The sequence below is a fragment of the Micrasema longulum genome, unplaced genomic scaffold, assembly GCF_059751315.1.
Source record: "Micrasema longulum isolate JH-2025_06_02 unplaced genomic scaffold, ASM5975131v1 h1tg001056l, whole genome shotgun sequence".
NCBI classification, from domain to species: domain Eukaryota; kingdom Metazoa; phylum Arthropoda; class Insecta; order Trichoptera; family Brachycentridae; genus Micrasema; species Micrasema longulum.
Window position 1 is genome coordinate 415,475 of NW_028278244.1, and position 20,178 is coordinate 435,652.

General features: G+C 32.8%; 1 protein-coding gene across 1 annotated transcript in view; it reads left to right on the forward strand.

The window, feature by feature from the left end:
• Positions 1–20,178, forward strand: part of LOC148277284 (transmembrane protein 198) — a 58,161-nt gene that overhangs the window by 33,947 nt on the left and 4,036 nt on the right. Inside the window, exons 2-8 of the mRNA XM_088233102.1 lie at positions 8–269; positions 2,253–2,363; positions 11,962–12,113; positions 14,235–14,307; positions 14,712–14,803; positions 16,616–16,760; positions 19,605–19,738. Coding sequence (XP_088089228.1) covers positions 95–269; positions 2,253–2,363; positions 11,962–12,113; positions 14,235–14,307; positions 14,712–14,803; positions 16,616–16,760; positions 19,605–19,738 — 882 coding nt within the window. The 5' untranslated portion in view covers positions 8–94. The remainder of the gene's footprint in view (positions 1–7; positions 270–2,252; positions 2,364–11,961; positions 12,114–14,234; positions 14,308–14,711; positions 14,804–16,615; positions 16,761–19,604; positions 19,739–20,178) is intronic.

The window sequence follows — 20,178 nt, forward strand, 5'->3', positions numbered from 1 at the left end:
TTTTAAGGTACAAGTCCTGCGAAGTGCTTTCTCCCGGGGGCGCAGGAATGGAGTAAAGGTGAATAAGGCGGATGGCGCGGGGGGCGTAGATGGCATGTCTCTGGCCGGGCAGCTCGTGCCCCCCAGCAACGGTAGCCGCGGGGGCTCGCCCCCCGAGGGGCCCCGCGTGGACGCGCCCCTCTGCCACTATGCGGGCTATAATATCGAGCCCGTCGCCGCCGTGGGCTGTTGCTGCTACATACTCTTCGGCATCGTCTACACCCTGTTTGGTTAGTACCCCAGTCTTTACATAGGTAGTATGAATAATTTTACTATGCCTAGTTTCAAATATTACCACAGAAATAGATAATATTTTAGAGAAGGAAATATGGAAGTCTAGGCATTTTCAATGTCAATTCTTCCATCTGTTTATTGATTGTTCAATCTGTTGTAAAAATTTTACCTTAATAAGTACGGTTGCTACTTAAGTTTTGGAGATATGAAATCACCAGTGCGAATATGTCAAATCTGACATTGTCATCGTAAAGTTTGCCATTTTTACTGGTAAACGTACTCAAAACGTTTTTTCATACGAGTGATATTTGTGTTGTATACAGATACTTAAAAAAATATTTTTATTAAAAAAAAGGAAATAAATCGTGAACATTTTCGTGCTTTTCGATGACTTTTGACGTGGATTAAACCAACAACAGTGTGCCGATCAACTCGCTGCAACTTTAGATGATGAAGCACTATCTAAAAACCACCATGTTTTACTGTTTTTTTTAATTCAATCGTAGTCGCATTTCGTTACAGGACGAATTTCGTGGATGTCTTCCAAAATCGGTTTCTGGGCCAGAAAAAACGATGCTTTGCGTGAACTGATATTGCGAGATCGTCATATGACATACCATGAGAACGGTCAATTTTGAATGGTACACTACCATTTGTTTGCTAGAAGTGTTCGGAAAAATAAAGGGAACCAATTGCAGAAGACGAATCATTCTCTACCGCGACAATGCAAGCTGTCACACATCAGCTCAAACAAGTGAATTTTCGAGCATTCAAAACATCGAATTGATGGGTCATCCGCCGTACAGTCCAGATTTGGCACCCAATATTTTTTTCTTATTCCCGCATATCAAAAATAAATTGCGAGGTCAACGTTTTTTGAAGCCTGAAGAAGCGGTTGAAACGTTCAAATCACATGTTTTGGAGGTACCTCAATCGGGCTGGAAAAAGTGCTTCGAAAATTGGTTCAAACGCATGCAAATATGTATTGATATTCAAGGAGAATATTTAAAAAAACAATAAAGCCATTTTTAAATATAAATATTTGTTTTAAATTGTCTATCTCAAAACTTAAGAAGCAACCCTAGTACCTAGGGGATGACATCCAGTCTCATTCTACAAATATTTTGACAAACTCAAAATATTGCTGATTGCATCTAGTCTTTATTCTTTATAACCGGTCTCTAGTTCTTCATCATCATAATCATCAGTTCTCTCCTGTACAATGGTGAACGTAGGCCTCCTTCTTGAATCTCCACAATTCCATATCCTGAGCCAGCTGCATCCAACCACTTCCCGCAACCTGTCTTATGTGATCTTCTTCTGCCTATTCGGGATCGCTATTCCAAAAGTTTTTTTAGTCCATCCAGAATCTATGGTTCTGGCTATATGATGAGCCCAGCATTTCTGGTTGCCGACTCTGTGGACCGCATCGGTGACCCTTGATCTCGCTCTTATCCATGTGTCGGTTAGTCGAGAGACAGAAAAAACCAACCAACACCGACACTTTATTTCTTATTATACTCATATAACTTATAAACTTTTTATTATTACATATTTTTATTACATAACTTTTTACCTGTGAATTCATAATTATTTAACGACAAATGTTTATAGACAAGGCTGGTTTGTAAAAAAATCTAAATTATTTGTTTCCGAAATGTTTAATTTTATTTTTGTACATAACTTGATACAATGATTGTGCCTGCTCTTCTAAAATTGTTCATATATACTAGTGTCTTTTTTCAATTCTGGACATTAAAAATCATTTTCTTATAAACTAATTTTGCGAAATATTTCTTTCCAACCGCATCACGAAAATAACAATATATATAAACTTTATTTAATACATTTCATTGTACCTCTCAAGCTTTTTAGCACAAAAATTTAAATGATTATTTACTTCACATTTGCCTGTATCGAAAAAAATGATATTTTTATAGTCAGTTTTATATGTTCATTAATATGTTGATATTTTACAGGATACAGATGCTTTAAAGCAGTTATGTTTTTGACCGGTTTTACATTTGGATCGATCATTGTCTACCTAATATGTCTCCAGGAACATCTTATGCCCGCTTATGGAAACGCGTGTAAGTATTTTTTTTGTTTAATTAAATCTTGCGTAATCAAAGTACGCATAGTGTACGTCGTACACAAATTCCACGCCCGCTCCCAAGCTGGAGCATTCGGTGTCCACAGATAGCTTCCGAGCTTCTTTATCGTCTGCCAACTCCTGTGTATCCTCCCGCCGATCCTAGTCTGTAGTTAAGATATTCATTGTCAGCAATTGACGTTCGAGACTCGAGACTCCGATGCCAAGTAAATTAGGATAATAAAATCTGTACCTCAGAGGCAGACGGATGCAAATCCAAAAATAAAATGTTTAAAACATGCCTAAAGAATCTACTTTCTCTAAGTTATTTCTAATTACTTATATCATTAATTAGTATTTTCAGTATCTTAATACATATGTTCTTACATTATAAGGCTTACATTTTTTCAAACTCAATAGACATGATCATAAACTGGATACAAAAATCGAATTGTCATTTCATCAAATTCTGGATTTGCATCCTTCTGCCTCTGAGGTACAGAAATATGGTCTATGTTTTTCGATTCTTTTCTCATAAAAATAGGAATGTTATTTCAGGTTTATTTTTGCACTGAAAATTCTCAATGGAATTCCATTGCAATAAAATTAAGTAACCCTTTGTATTATTCATGTAAAATATACTTCCATTTGCTTATTTGACCAAGAAACGCTTTCACCCATGAACGGTTTTCCAAACTGACGAATATTGAACAGCGCAGTGTTGTCATATTTGTATAGATTTATATTTTATTTAAACATAAAAAAATATTATTTATGTATCATTCGACCAAACTGCAACATAAAATAAACGGGTATTGTCAAAGTATTTTTCGTGTTTAATACATAGGTTTACAACTTTGCATCCATCGTTTTTTTTCCGAAATTTGAAACCTTATTGTAAAAAACTGGCTATACATTTATGATTCCAAGAATTGTCCATCGCTGACTACTACTTTTTCCCAGCTTTCGGGCAGCGTACGAATCCCGCGTTGAAAAACTGGTCATATTTTGAAGCGATCCACGAATCGATCCAATTTATTATGCTTCTTTATAAGACCGGAATTGCCGGTCAGTTAGGCCGTGTGCAGATCGAAGCAAGTGATAGTCGGAGAGAGCAACGTCTGGAGAATACGGAGGGTGGGGTGGAATTTCCCATTTCAACGTATCCAAGTATGTCTTGACCCCTTTCGCAACATGGGGTTGAGCATTGTCATGCTGCAAAATCACTTTATCGTGTCTCTCTTTTTTCTAATTCCTTCGCTTTCGAATCATTCTCATGGTTTTCAGGCTTTTTGAAATTGCTTGTTCAGTTACTCTCAACTATCGCGCCAATTTTTCTTGAATTTGACACGAGTCTTCATCAAGTAATGTCTCAAATTCTGAATCTTTGAAAATGTTATCTCTTTCACCGCTATGGCGGTCTTCGACATGAAAATCACCGTTTTTGAAGCGTTGAAACCACTAATGATACGTTCTTTACTAGTAGCGGCCTCACCATAAATATTTGAGAGCATTTGATGAGCCTTAGCCGCAGATTTTTTCATACTGAAGCAGAAAATTAAAACCTTCCGCAAATGACGTTGGCTAGTAATTTGACATTTTCAATCGAGAATAACTGTATGATGCAGACACAAATCGATGAATGTTTGTTTGAGGTTACGTTAATAGATGCTCAAGTTTATTACATGACGTGTATGATTTATCTGTTTCGACCACTTATATTAAGAAAACATAAAATAAAAGTTGTTTTAATCTCATTTTCTTTTTGCTGTTGTTTTTTCTTCAGGGGAAATTCATTTACTCATAATTTCTTCACTTCAGTTATATGCATCTAATTCACCCGTTGTCTCTTGACTCAACCAGATGGACCGTTTTTCTTGTTGAAAATTGGTTGTTAAGTATATAATTGAATTAAACAATACTTATTCCGAAAATGAACGATTTACCGGTATTTCTAAATGTAATGATTTAAATTGATATGACATTACACATATTCAAGTTAGATAGAGTATAAAACTATTAAAAATTGATTTTGGTTATCCACATATAATATGCTAGTATGTATACTATAATGTATGTATACTGGAGAATCCGTGTAAATAGAATTCTCCTTTAACGATTTAAATATATTTTTTATAGCGGACAATCAAATTATTTTCTCCAAAACTGCCAATGTGAGCTAGTGGATTATGTAGCCAACAATCTATTAAAATGTACTTGAACCAGAGAAAATCAATATGTAAAAACACTGACTAACCTGGTGTTAGCTTTCTTTCTTGTCGGCGATCAGCTCACGCGCTAACGGGGAAACTGGTGATCAGTAAAACTGCATGCACACAATTGTCTGGAGTCTGGAGGTGGCGCGCGGATGATAATCAATGGCGATGGACGATAAATGTTTGCGGCGTTATATTAACGTTTACGGCGAAAAAAGCGAAAAATACTTTTCAACAATTAGAAAAGCGTGCGAACATAACTCGTTGAAAAAGCGAAGAGTGGCACGGAGGACGAGTAGTGTTGCCAACCAACAAAATGTCCCGTCAGGCGTGGCAATCTCACAAATCAAAATTAGCCAGTATCTACTTACATGCGATTCTTCTGGCTAAAATACATTGAAACAAATTATCGGCTCAACTATATACTTTAATGCGAACGAAAGTTGGCTTCATTTTCTTGGAAAATTAATAAAAAGTCACATGTTGTGTGGAAAAAGAAAAAACTCACAGGTGGTTGTCTAGAGGGCATAAATTTTTAAGTAAATTTCCTTTGACAGGTTTTTGGTTCAACAAATTTCTAGGGTAGTCGTCTTTATAAATAGTAATTCAAACATTGTCATAAAAACATTTTGCATTTTTAAAAAATCAATACATCTCGTAGAGAAAATATTATTTATTTCTAATAATACTTTTTCGAGTTATTTTTTTCTTGGAAATTCGAAAATATTCACTTTAGGAGTTAGACGCGAAAACATTTTATATATGATAACGAATGTATAATAACTATATTGACAGCAACATATGTCGTGATATAAACATTTATATGCCAGAGTATCAATTTTAGTAGTTTACCGGATTGACTTATTATGTGTTGCAGATACAAATTCTATGGAAAAACCTAGTTCTATTTTCTTCGCACGTTACCCTGATATACCCCAGATCGTAGAATTAATAATAGACCCAGATAAACCCGGTAACTGGCAGTTGGGTTTTTCGTTGCCAAGCAACTGAAATATTCTGCGCTTCCACACTAAAAGTCTTATGGAAAATCAAGTCAATCGGAGTCAAGTTTCACGAGTGATAAAATTATTGATTAGCAGTTTTGCAGGAGTTAATTCAATATTCTTGGAAATTCAATAAGAGGATTATGAAATTTAATTAGTCTGACGCCAAAATATTTTTTTCTATCTTATGGTACCTATGTATTATTACCATAGAACCATCGCATAGAACTATATGTACAAGGTACATCATCATTCTATGTCCACTCCCTAGTTGGAGTATATGGTGTCCACAAAGGTCCTCCAGGTATCCCTTTCGGCTGCCAGCTCCAGTGCATCTTCCCGAGTCAGGTTCTCTTCCCATAGAGTGAGACTCTCAGGAGGCATCCGCAATAGTTGGCCAAGCCAACCGTATTGTCATCGTTTGACGACAGTTGCTGTCATCGGAGTTCGCCTTTTCCGTCTCCTTATTATACTACCCAATATTCTTCCGAGACATGTATTCTTGAAACTCAGTTTTTGGCCGCTTTGATCCCAAGTGGGGTGCCACGATTCGCATAGAGGAGAATAGATGTTATGCAGGCGTTACATAGGCAAGGTGCAAGCTCTCTCTCCGATGGCGCTACAGCCTATATCAAGCTTTGGCCTCCTGCAACTTTCGCCTCCAACTCTGTCGGTCCTCAGCCGCCGTTTTCCAATTTGTCATCTGAAGAAACTGCGCTGCATCCTTTCTCACTTCATCCTCCCATCTCAGCCTGGGTCTTCCCACTAATCTCTTTCCTCCCGGGTGTCCGTTTATTATTATTTTAGGGACACGTGAGTCAGGCATTCGCTGTACATGTCCGGCCCATCTTAATCTAAGCATCTTCATATGTGCCGAGATGCTTGGGGCCTGGTATATATTGTACGGTTCTTTGTTATACCGAATGCGCCACTGCAAACAAAGTCCACGGTTAATTAACTCATTACTATTAATTTATTTTCTAAAAAAAAACATATTTATGCCATCTACATAAATTGTGATTAAATTTACACAATGTTTTACTCAAATACGGAACCATTAAATGACAACCAATATTGTAACTATTTTAAATGACTTCTTTACCATATTCAGGGATTTTTATCTGTTAGCAAGATTACACAGTTTTGCATTTTCGTATTTGTCTTAAAGATCGCCGATATTTAGTCTGCTTTATCCTTATTCTGCCTTTACATTATGATGGAGTAAATAAGCAAATAGTTTAATATTAATTTAACAATATTTTGAGTTTGTCCAACTTTTGTAGGCAGGGACTGGATTCAACTCCCTGGGGAGATGTTAATAATAACATATTACAACAGATATGAAGAACATTTTAGAGAAGGTAATATAGTAGTCTAGGCATCTACAGGGCTTATGACCTGTAATTGGCTGGTTTAAGTGGCCACTTTACACACTGTGTAACATTAAAAAAGTTATATCTATATATAAGTGATAAATCTACCTGGTCCATGAAAAAGTATAGAAATAAAAAAAATTCAGGCGTTGGCTAGTATTAGATAAATCTCACCCGCATAAATAAAGGTTTCAGCTCTTTAAATTCACAAACTTCAACAGAAGAAAAAATTGAAGGAATATAGATGTTCAAATATAGGCGGAATTGTGAATGTTACACAGTGTGTAAACCTTAAACTTAAACCAGCCAATGATAGGTCATGAGCCCTGTAGATGCCTAGACTTCTATATTACCTTCTCTAAAATGTTCCTCATCTCTGTTGTAATATGTTCATATACATTTTATGTAAATATTGATGGCCTTTTATCTAGAATATTTTGTTCCAATTGTCTGAAGAAAACGACTGAAATTAGTGTCAAGACCAATAATAAATACGTTGCAAACTGCTAAATTAGGAACTCATCTCAAGTCTGCACCTTAATATTATCAAATTGACCCCACTCGTTAAGATTCCAGCACACAGAATATGTGAGAATAATTATTAGCATTAGCAAAGTGTAAATTCATTTAAAGTAATTGATGTTATAAAGCGTGGTAATAAATAGTAACATGCGAGTTTATAATAAAAGTTAACCAAGTTTGAGAAAAATACATTGTAATCCAAGAAAAAACACCGAGCAAAAATCCTGGGTTACCGAAAGCGGATCTCCACTTTTTTCCTATCATAATAATTTCTCTTTCCGTACCCAGTGGAGCATAGGACACTGCATTGGTAAACCAAATCTGTTACATGAAGGTAAGGAGATCAGTCTTGCGCTTCGGGTGCCAGTCCAGGAACAATGAAATATCGCAGTATAAACAACCTTTGAAATCAATATTTCATGTCCACTTTGCCAGGAATCGAACCCTGGGCATCAAAAATGGTAGACGAATAAGTCACCGCTACACAACAAAGCGGACTTATCTCCACTCGATTTCCTTAAGGATTTTTTCCTGAGAGCAGCCGTCGAGGCGAAAACACTCGGCCATGGTTAAGTTTCTATTTCACACCTAGAACTGTATTCTTCTTCCGCCTGAACACAGGAAGAATATTATAAAATATATAATTTGTTTAAGTTTGTAAGTGAAAATTCTTGATGGAAGTTCATTGTTGAACAATGAACAACATCATCAAGAATCAACAATGAACTTCCATCAAGAATTTTCACTTACAAACTTAAATGTTTTAGATAACGCAAACACAGCAACCCTGAAAATATAATTTGTTGACAAACATGTGTTACCGTATAAAAGTGAAGCAAGGTGTGATCAAAGGATGATTGTCTTTAGATATTTTAAAGATTTATTTTCAAGAAAATGCAGTTAATAAAAATGTTAAGGTACTTACATAACTTAACGAATGTTTTTAAATTACGGATGCCTCCCGAAAACCAATCCTGCTCATCTAGTTTGCAAAGCATCAGGTTCTCCGATCCTAGAGGCTCGATGCTGACTGTTAAAAATTACAAATTTAAAAATATTTTTATGTTACTAATAATTAGCACAAAATTTTTTTTTTACAGGGCATTATTTTATGGAACTTTATTATTTTAAAAATGTAAAAAAAAACTGATATTTCTCTTTTGCCTTATATCTTAGATCCCGAATTCCTCAAACAACTTGACGCTGGGGTATATGAAAGACTTTTAAAAAAATATTTTAATGATCGATTTTTGAGCAGATTCGAAAGGTTTTAATATTGATTTATAAATAGTTCCCCATCATATTATGCCATAAGTTATAATTGAGTTACATAAAATATAATATAAATGTTTGAGTTGAATTAGGGATAAGATGTTACGTATCGACTTGAAGACAAGGGAAAGCTTTTTATTTTGTTGTGTTATGTATTCCATGTGTTCTGTCCATTTAGTTCAGTTTACTCAGATAAACCAAAAATATAAGCATACAATATTACTAATAAATACATATTTATATAAATTCAATACATATGCTTACATTGTCAATGATTATTCCTAAATATTTTATTTGGTATACTGATTCAAATATTTCAGGGCATATTTTTAATTAATTAATTTGATTTACATACATTAGTCTATTGCACATTATTTGAGACATACATCCTTACTCCATATCACCAAAAATAGAGGGTCCGAAACACGAAAATAATTTTTAAAAACACATTATACTGCACATCAATATTGTAAACAGTAAACTCAAATATTCGGAAAATCATCAAGGAGTTTCCCACTCAAATCCCCCCCACTAAAGAAATTAATAGAATGTTTTGTTGAGGCCATCCCACTGTAGTTTTGCTAAATGTCAAGTATTTTGTTTTGTCAATATTTAAGGTTCAGAGATTATTATCCAGCCACATTTAAAAAAAAAAAAACATTGATTTATTAGCTAAATTTAGGGTAAGCGATAGTATCATGCGTTATATGGACGGAACGCTATTGGCCCTACGTAATAGTATAGTTTCTTCGTTAGTACGTTGATTCAACATTGGACAAATAAATATCGCATCGTCGAGTTTTTGAGAAATGTGTTAATTAAAAAAAAATATTCACGTCATATCGTGTTAAATAAATAAACATAAGATGCAAAAAAAAAAATACAATAAATAAAAAAAAAACAATTTTAAAATTTGAGAAAATCTAACACTAAAAAATATTAAATGAAAACACAAAATTTATAAACACAGGCACATATTAAACAAACATATCTTTTTTCAAAATACAGTTAATGTTAATTATGTCAAGAAGCTTTTCTTTAATTTATCCTTAAATTTTCCGTAATTTATTTCTTGACGTAGATTTTGTGGTAAATTATTGAAAAGCTTCCGTTCTATGTAAGTGATGTTTGGCCGTGGTAGTTTTAATTCTCTGTAGAGCGAGGCATCCTGTTCTCTACCTTCCCGTAATACGGTCCGAATGTTGAGTTAATGTTTTCAGTATGTCCAAATGTTTGTAAACAGGCTAGATTTCCTCCCTAGGGAGATATTTAGATCTAAATTCGTTGCAACAGAGAGAGAAAACATTTCTGAGAAGGGAATGTTGAAGTCTAGGCATTCACGGGTGATAAAGGTTTCAGCACTTTAACTTCACAAAAGTCAACAAATAGAAGAGTTGAGGAAATGTGGATCTTCAAACAGAAGGCTGAATGGTAAATGTTACACAGCGTATAAAGTAGCCACTGAATCCATCCAATGATAGGTCATAATCCCTTTAAATACCCGGAGATATATATTCCCTTCTCGAAAATGTTTTCCATTTCTGTTGTAAAAAATTTAGAAAGTTGAGTTATTTCAAAATAAGTTTATAACTTTTTTCTTTTACTTGTAGAGCAAAAAAATCTAATTTTTTTACTGGTAAATATATACCTCAATATATTAATATAAAATATCCTCCTCACCCATAACGCAATCCGTAATGAGTACTTAATAGCCGCGCCGATTGCAGTATGCGCAGTTACTTGATTATCTAATAATTTATTGCGCAAAGATGATTAGCCAGAGGTCCTAAGTGTCAAGGAAGATATTTTTTTTTTAACCACTTCACATTTGACTGTCAGGTCAGTCAGGTCAGTCAAATCTGAAATACCACGCACCGTACTTTAGTCAATCTATGCCAATATAATAATTATAAGGTGGACATTATTAAATTAAATTGAAAAAACAGTTTTTTACGTCCTATCTTCAAGACTAATAATTTTTTTGCCCATTTTGGCCGTTATTTAAGAATTCCCCGGGCGCCTACAATGGAGCTTAAAATAACTATGTACTGCTCATGCCCACGCGCAAATTTCAATAAATTAAGTAGTACAACTTTGCTACTTCTGGTACCATTTCCTATGATCTATTTTTAGCAATTAAAATGCACTGCATGGTACACTATTTTAATCATTGGTTCAATAACTGATCCCTTGCCCCGAATAACGTTGTATCCAACAATATTCTAGTTTTGAGAAAAATAGAAGAAATGAAACCAGTTACCTTTTTAAACATTTTATATTTTAAATATACTGAAAATACAATTCTTAACAGTATTAAAATACAAGTGGTGAAGAAAAGCAATTGAATAAAAATTTATGTTAAAAAATAATTTGTATTGGTGAAAAAATGTTGTGTATGATAATTTCACATGAAACATTATTCCGCAAAATGTTTTTTTTGTTATTATGCTTCACTCAATAGAGCCTTAGAAAAAGCAGCATGTTCATCTAACATAAATTCACACATGTCAGTGAGATCTTTGAGCTTAACAGACTTTATATGTAGCGGATTTGAGTACATTGGGGGAGTTCCAGGCTACTCAACTGCATGAAATTATTCCAAATGGTAGCCATGACTCCAATTCACTGTAGGAGGTTCGAGCTTTGATTGTGGTGGGATTATCAGCAGAGAGCTGAAGCCAAATGGCATCTTCATTCAGTGATCTTCATTCTTCGTTAGACGTCGTATTATTATTGTCATACGATAAACAGAACTGTCAAATCGTACACAACATTATTCCACAAACCGATTTCGGTGGGTTAATTGCAGGCTAAAAATATTTTTTCTCGATAAATACTCCTTTCCCGCCTGCTTCAGTATTTTGGCTTTGACATCTCTCCAGTTTAAAGCATTAAATGTCCGTTTTTTTCCCTCTATTTCCATGAATTAATCCTCCCCCAGTGATACTGACAGACGGCGGCGCCATTTTGTGAAACAACATACAACGTTTTTCCACAAATCAATAACTTTAAAACGTTGCTACGTGCCGAAATATTTTTTGTTTGTCATAGTTATTACCTTAAAAGATACTTAATAACATACCTAACATTATTCCATCAATAACTTAAAACTCGTATTTTTGTTGGATACAACATTATTCGGGGTAAGGGCTCAACTATAGAGCAAAATATGGAGTTGTGTGAATTGTAATGAATTATTTGTTTTTCAGCCGTTGCCTTTTCCGCTGGATTTCTGTTTGGACTAATAACGATGTTGATCCAGTACGTGGGACTGTTTATGACTGGTCTTCACACGGGACTGTTTGTAGCGATAGCCGGCCTCGCAGCTTACGACTATTTATCCGAGAAATCACATCATACTGTAAGGATATTTTGTAAAAAAAATATGTAGTATATTTATCATTTAACAAAACTAGCGCCATCAGTTTTACATATGCTCAATTCAATTCAATTCCTTTATTTAAAATAACATACTTATTACAAACTAAAATTTAAGACGTACGTACTTATTGCAATAAGAAAAAATACATAAAAGAGACTCCTGTCGTAGGAGAATCCTGCTCCGGAAAAACCCTCCGGATACACGGAACACATCAATATTCAGAGCCATGTTTATTTATTTTAAACTTCAAATACAAACAATAAGAACTTTGACAGACTTATTGCTAAAAGCAATATCTTCCAGCCAGCCAAAAAACAGACTGGTCAAAAGAAGAGATTGGTCAAAATTTTGTACTTAAAAACCATAAATTTAATATGACATTTTTGATTAAAAAATTTTAACACAAAATATATGGAACGAAACTACTTTAAGCTTGTATTTTGTATTTTAGCGCTGTTATTTAATACTTTTGGAAAATTGCATTATTCAAATATATGAGTAAATAATGAGAACGCAAATTTTTATTTTTGAAAAACCAGTTTAATGTAAATAAACTTAAATCATTTTTATAATGGACAAGCTGAACCCGGCAATGCTTTGCTATTGCAAGATTTGAGTACATACTCGTATATATATATATTAAATGAACACAATCGATAGTTTGATTTCAATTATTATTGTATTTAGTCCAAATAAGATATCTACACATTATTATTTTTGTGTTTCGGTTAACATAAATTGTGAGGACAGAGTGTTTTCCTGTCACTGTCTTGCAGATGCCTCCCCGATACTATAGGAAAGAGACAACTGCATGGACCTTTTGTTAGAATAGAACAAACAACTGAAATTTTCCCGTCTTCCGCACCTCAAAACTGAACCGATTTTATTATTTTTTTAGAGAGAGTATAAAAATAAAAAAAAAATGTATCGATACATTTTGCGTCTTACAAAAACAGCTATATTTGTAAGCCGTGCGCCCGAAGACAGCGCATAAAAATATGTTTTATTACGTGTTTAGATGGTTCTAGTTCTCACGATAAACATTTTTTATAAAAATGAAACAAAAGGGCAGGCCAATGGTAAATATCTAGTTTGTAAAAAAAAACACTGCTCTAGTTCTATAATCCTGAGAGAATATACTGGAATACGTTTGTATGAAGAAAAATTGGACGGCGTTTCCTCTTAAGATTATACATTATTAAGTATGCTTATAAAGCTTTACTAAAAAATCTTAAGTAAAAACCGTTCGGATAAACGTAAAAGAGATATTGTAACTTTTCATTGATAAGTAGGTACCTAGGTACTTGTTTATGATACTTAAAATAATTCATTTTTAAATACTGAATTTAAGTATTGTAAGTACCTCAGTATTTGTTTATGTTTGAATTCCTAAACATAAAATAGTTCATTTTTAATAATTCCTTTGCAAATGTTAAACTATGCCCTTTTCACCAGCAGGGGTGCACTTTTTTAAGGAATGCAATTTTCAAAAATGCTTGAATGTCTGTAATATTATATTTTGACATTATCTAAAATCCAGTAAAAGTAATAAATTGGTAGAAATCAAAGGGAATATAAGGAAATAATCTAATTGGGATCCATGGAAAACGAATGTTGTTTGTAAACATTCAAAAACAAACTTTTTAAAACACTAAAATCTAACATCTTTCTAATTTTTTCAACCCTGGTGATAAATGAAAAGAACATTAACGCTTCTTACTTTTTTTCTACTTAATAAATTTAAGATTTTAATACCTATACATATGCTAGACACACATACGAACATTGCCTTTTATACGATTATATATACTAAACGAGTAGATTTAATTAACATCGTTTCTTGCGACACTTCAGTATTCAAATTTGAATCTTTTGAAATTTTTTGACGTGTTGTTCCTTAATCAGCACAATACAAACAAGGGCTTACAGCTTGAGCCATCCTCTAGAGTGTATTTTTTTTGTGTTACTATCAGGAATTCAACATTTTAATGAATTTGTCCAGGTCATTAAATGTTTGAAAATTTCACATTGTATGTGTTCAAATAAAAACCCCACAAATAAATTATACGGCTAATTTTTTATTTTATTATTTACTTTCAGATGTGGCTTTGTGTATCTACGCTTCTTGGTACTGCAATATTATTTGCCATTCTTAATCTATGCTGGAAAAAGGGTAAGTGTTATCCTTGAACTGTTATCATATTTGCTTCTATTGTTTTACCACTTTGTAAACCTGGCGAGCGTTTTGCGGCGCGGCGCCTCGTCACGCCCGCGCTGGTCACTATGGACACTACACTACTTGTTACCATATGTTTGAATACACCGCGTCCGCGTCGCGCCGCAAAATGTTCACTTCTATGGCCATGCAGTTAAATTCTTTAACTTACCTGGTGAAAAATAAGTAACGCTTAAGTAGTAAGTAGTCACTATTCGATATTTATAATTGAAATTAATCACCTGCTTACGAAAATATTATGTTTGTATTACATATTTGCGCGGTTTGTATTTAAAGAGCCTATATACACACTCGATGTAATAAATGAAATGAAATTATGCCAGAATTTTCTATATTTACAGGATTGACTATATTTGGTACCTCTGTGTACGGAGGGGCTATTTTGGCTGGAGCAATTGATTTTTTAATCGAGCGGATGGCGATGGCAAATTGGGTAACATACATTGATTTAATATTGTTAACTATTTTCGCTTCAGATGGTAAATATTGAGGCAAAAAACACTAATTTAAATGAATGTTTTAGTTTTTTTGTCTTAAAATAGCACAAATATTATAACATATGAATGTCCTTTCATTACTTATATCTATATATCGTTAAAATACAAATATTTTATCTTTTTTTTAAAACTATTTACACTTGGATCCTACATTTCGTTACAACACTGGCGGTAACGAAAAAATTGCAGATAACTAAATATTTAAAATTTTGGGAAAAACTAGAAGATTTGTATCAACAAAATGTTTAAAATGATTCATGCAAATCACCTGCAACCTACAACACAATCACTTAACCACACACCAACCTCCACAGCCGCACTCCCATCAAACTACGACATTTTACGCCAGCGTCATCGGGAATCCAACCCGGCATCTCGTTGATGTTATCCGCACTAACCGCTACACCGCGACACGTCGCGGTCCACCGACATAATTTTATTTTAAATTTGTACTGGGTAAGAAATGATTACAGCGGAATCAAAATGATGGAATACATAATTTGTCAAATATTTATGACAAAATTATTTGTATGTACACTATTTTTTTTTATATGAAATTGAAAACTAAATGATTATTTGAGCAGTTTTCAAAATTACTTTAAACACTCTTCCAATTTAAAAAAACTTTTTTTACACAAATCAGGAAAAAGAAAATTTTCTAAAAAACAAACCAACAAACAAATTGCTAAAAATCACTCGACCTAGGTACCTGAATTATTTTTCATGCGAACAAAAATGGCACAGAAAATAGTTTAAATTTAAATTTAATAAAGTAATTATGCTTTGAAATTCGAAAGGTCTCTGTTTATCAACAAAATGATCGTTGTTTTCTCATTAATCAAGGAAAGTTTCGGAAATTAACGATTCCAACTAAGTTAGTTAAGAGTTTTCAAAAAAGATTGTATGTTTTCAATTATAAATAAATTATTAGGTTTTCTTAAATAATCAATTTGAAAATAATATTTTTTTAGTTAAAATTGAAATAATGAATTTTTGATCAACTTTGCACACAAATTGTGTTTTTATATAACTCATAGCGGTGTAACCTCTAATATTTATAATCAACAGATTACAGCAGGGGTGGAAAACATTTTAAAGGGGGAAATATGGAAGTCTAGGCGTCTACAGGGCTTAAGACCTGTCATTGGCTGGTTTAAGTGGCCACTTACACACTTTGAACATCCATATTTCTCTCTATCTGTTGAAGTTAAAAACTTTATTGTTGTGAAGAGATTCATCTGATTGAATTATTTCGCATACTGGAGAACGCCTAAAAACTATTTCCCAATTTTTAAACTTCTTCTCGAACAAGTTGGTTTTCTTAAAATATTTTTAGTTCATCCAAATGTTTGTAGACAAACGACTGAATTTCACCCACTAGGGAGTCATTACGATTAACAAATTACAACAGGGATGGCGAACTTTTCAGAGAAGGGAATATGGAAGTCTAGGCATTTACAGGGCTTATGACCTGTCATTGGCTAGCTTAAGTGGCCACTAGACTTCCATATTCCCTTATCTAAAAGGTTCTCACTCTCTGTTGTATTTTGTAAATCTCAATGACTACCTAGGGGGTGAAATCCAGTATTTGTCTCCAACATTTGACCAAACTCAAAATATTGTAATATTTATAATTTCCTTACAATCTTAACTTCGTCATGTTGAGTTTCGATGTGGATTTTTAAAGACATGAATTTCAAATATTTGCTTCGTCGTCAATTCGTTCCATTTTTGTTTTTAATTTGTAGATTTGGGAACGGATTAATTTAAGACCGTCTATACCGGTTCCGTGCTGGTTTTCTTGGCTAATTCTCGCTGTCTGGCCAACTATGACTCTTTTGGGCCTGGCAACACAGACTTGCGTTACAGGAACTGGAGTTCATCATGAGGAGAGTAAGCATTATATTTATTCACATTAGTTTGTTTAAGTTATATTTATTTATTTGTAATATTTGGCTTTTATTAAATTTGTTTATTCGTGCAAATATTAATATAAGCAACCAACATACAGGTGTCCAGAAGCAGACTTGAAACTTTAAACATTTTAGTATTTTATTTGAAGTACACGAATTCAGATTATATTGCATTTAAAATTACCAATTACTCTCGCCACTTGCATTTAAAGGTTATTTAAGATTAACACACGAAATTCGCATTCGCCACTGGACATCTCGTATTGTACATGTGTATATAATAACAATATTTGTAATATTTGGCTTTTATTAAATTTGTTTATTCGTGCAAATATTAATATAAGCAACATACAGGTGTCCAGAAGCAGACTTGAAACTTTAAACATTTTAGTATTTTATTTGAAGTACACGAATTCAGATTATATTGCATTTAAAATTACCAATTACTCTCGCTACTTGCATTTAAACTTAACTTATTTAAGATTAACACACGGAATTCGCCACTGGACATCTCGTATTGTACATGTGTATATAATAACAATATTTTGTTTATACCTTAACACTAGTATAAGGATTTGACAAATTTTAAAGGATTGAACTCTTTTATTTGATAAAAATTAAATGATGCAAAAATGCGAGGAATATAAACGCTACTCATTGTATATAATGATCACTTTATTCAGCCTGTCACGACAGATCACAGGCCTTGTTTATGCCTAGACTTTTGTATTTCCTCCAATCCTACCTAAAAAATAATATATTCTTTTAGAATTTGTCAAAAGATATATTCTTTTAAATATGACATATTTCTTACTTTTACATAAATTTGCGACTGTGAAGATATGTGCATTAATTTCATATTTATATTAAGACAAAAATTGGGAATATTTTAATTTTGAGAAGAGATAAAGATTTCCACCTTTGATCGTTTCTTTTTTACCATTCCCGTTATGACTTTATTAATTTTGGAAAATATTCCTTGAGAGTTGATTCTATGTACGTGTCTGCAAAGATTTGAATGTGCTTTCAATATTGTTGAATATTCAAATATAAGTAATTAACTACAATGTATCTGCCTCACAATTCTCTTTTTTTAATGTTTATTTTTATTAATTAACCCTTTTCTTTGCATAATTAAAAAAATAAGTTTTAACTCATTTAGTGGTTAATAAGGCTTCAGAATTCCATACTTCTTTCTTTTGTTTCAATCAATAATGTCGTAAATAATGAAGAATGAGATTAAGCAGTTTTAATTGAATAATTGAGAGGAAAAACAATATATTATGTATTCTATGGGATACATTGTTAGGAAAAGGGTTAAAAGCGATGCCACCAATATATGTTGCGATGTAGAAAATAATAAAATGTGGTCAATACAACGATAAACAATTATTACGTCGTCAAGTCTATGCAAAAGTTTTGAATTTGCCATTTTTACGTGACTTATTTGTAAAAAAAACAAAATATTTGGAATGTTTATTCCCAATAATAACAAAGATATGACATTACAAATTGTGGGAATTTGCTGAGTAAATATATATTTTAGGTAGTACATTTACTATTTATTAATTGAACCTACGTGCAAGTACCTGAACCTCATTTGTAAGTAGTAATTTATTTGACAGTTTAAACATGTTAAAAATAATTTTAAAAATGTGTTTCTTACCGTCTTTCAAAGTTCACTTAACAGATTAGCAACAAATATATAGACCTGATGACGTATACCAACAGTTTTAGACTTAATTGATTTATTGAACAATATATAATGATGTATAAATATGCATATTTATAACGACTCTGGTTATATTATATTTGACATAATTTTTTTAAAAATTTAAATTGTTTTGATAGGTTGAAATTACATGTAACATGCATATTTTACGAATTAAAAAAATAGCAAAAAAATCTTACTGGGTAAATCTTAGTTGTCAATTTTTTTATTTCTCATTATCAATTCAAAATCGACGTTTATTCTTTTGGAATACTTCCCTAAGAAACACGTGATGTAATACATACATTTTTGTTAATGTACCAAGTAACAATTACACATTAATTTAAGTTATTTCAATGAAACAGATTATTTCAATTTATTTTAAAATATCATATGTCAAAGGCGATTCACTATTATTTATTTATTTTAAATGATTTATTATGGTTAACAAACAATAAACAATACATATGACATAGGTATAAAAGTATTGCTTCACATTCACACTTACTACCTTCTAAATAGCTCAATATCTACTCACACACATTGTAAACACATTTTCTTTTAATGTCCTAAAACTAAACATAAAATCAAGCGTTTTTCATGTGCGTCGAAAACATTTTTATGCGTAAATTTTCCATTTCAAACGGCGCGGCGGAGTTTTCTTCATTTTTCTTTGCGAAATTTATTTTCAGAATTTATTATCTTATTATATTTTTCATCATTTTCAGTTATCGTGGGTGGCAAAAGTTATGGTTAAATACTTACTAAAAGTTTAAATTATTTTGTCTATTGAAAATGAACCCTTATATTATTATATTATTGTAAATTGTTTTTCATTTCCGTGGTATATTTTTAACGCAAATTGCATCTGTATGAAAGTGATATTTACTGCGATATTACTATTTGTTATGAACAATAAAAATAGCAATATCGATTGCATGTCAAATGGTGTAAAAAATAAAGCGGTTGTCGAATACTAAAAAAAATAATTGTTTTTAATAGATATGTAGGTATTATTGGATTGTTTTTGTTTTCTTAATGATACTATTAAGTAATAACATACATTTTTGATCAAATATTAGGGGTTTTAAATTTTACTAATCGTAATTTAAGGTTTAAGCGCACAGAAGCAGCGAATAAAAAATGGACAAAGACCGCGTACACGCGAGAGACGTGCTGAGATGAGGCAGAGGAAATATCGGTACCTGTACCAGGTCAGAACCGCCCACGGAGACGTTATTTCTCAGGTAAGGGGTCCTCTAAACTAGTTCACCGTCTAAGCAGCGCAAAAAATCCAACTATTTTTCCTCTTAACATGTTTTCGCTTGGGGTAAGAATATAAATCTGTATTAAAAAGAACAAACTTAAAGTATAAATGTCAACTTCGTGGTGGCGCGTTTGCCTGCCATGCAAGAGGTCTCGGATTCGATTTCCGACTTTTTTAAAATAAGAAATACTATTTTCGGACCATTTCCTAAAAGTCGTAAATAACTTGTCCGGGAAAAATGGAAATCGAGTTGTAGCAGAGTGGGATTTGAACCTCAGACCGTTGACCCGTGAGTCCACAATACTACCACGGGACCAGAACCCGGTTCGCAATTGTTCTAGTTGATGTGAAATATTGATTTAAAATGCTGTTTTTAAACTTGAATATTTCATAGTCATAATACATAGACTGGCACCTGAA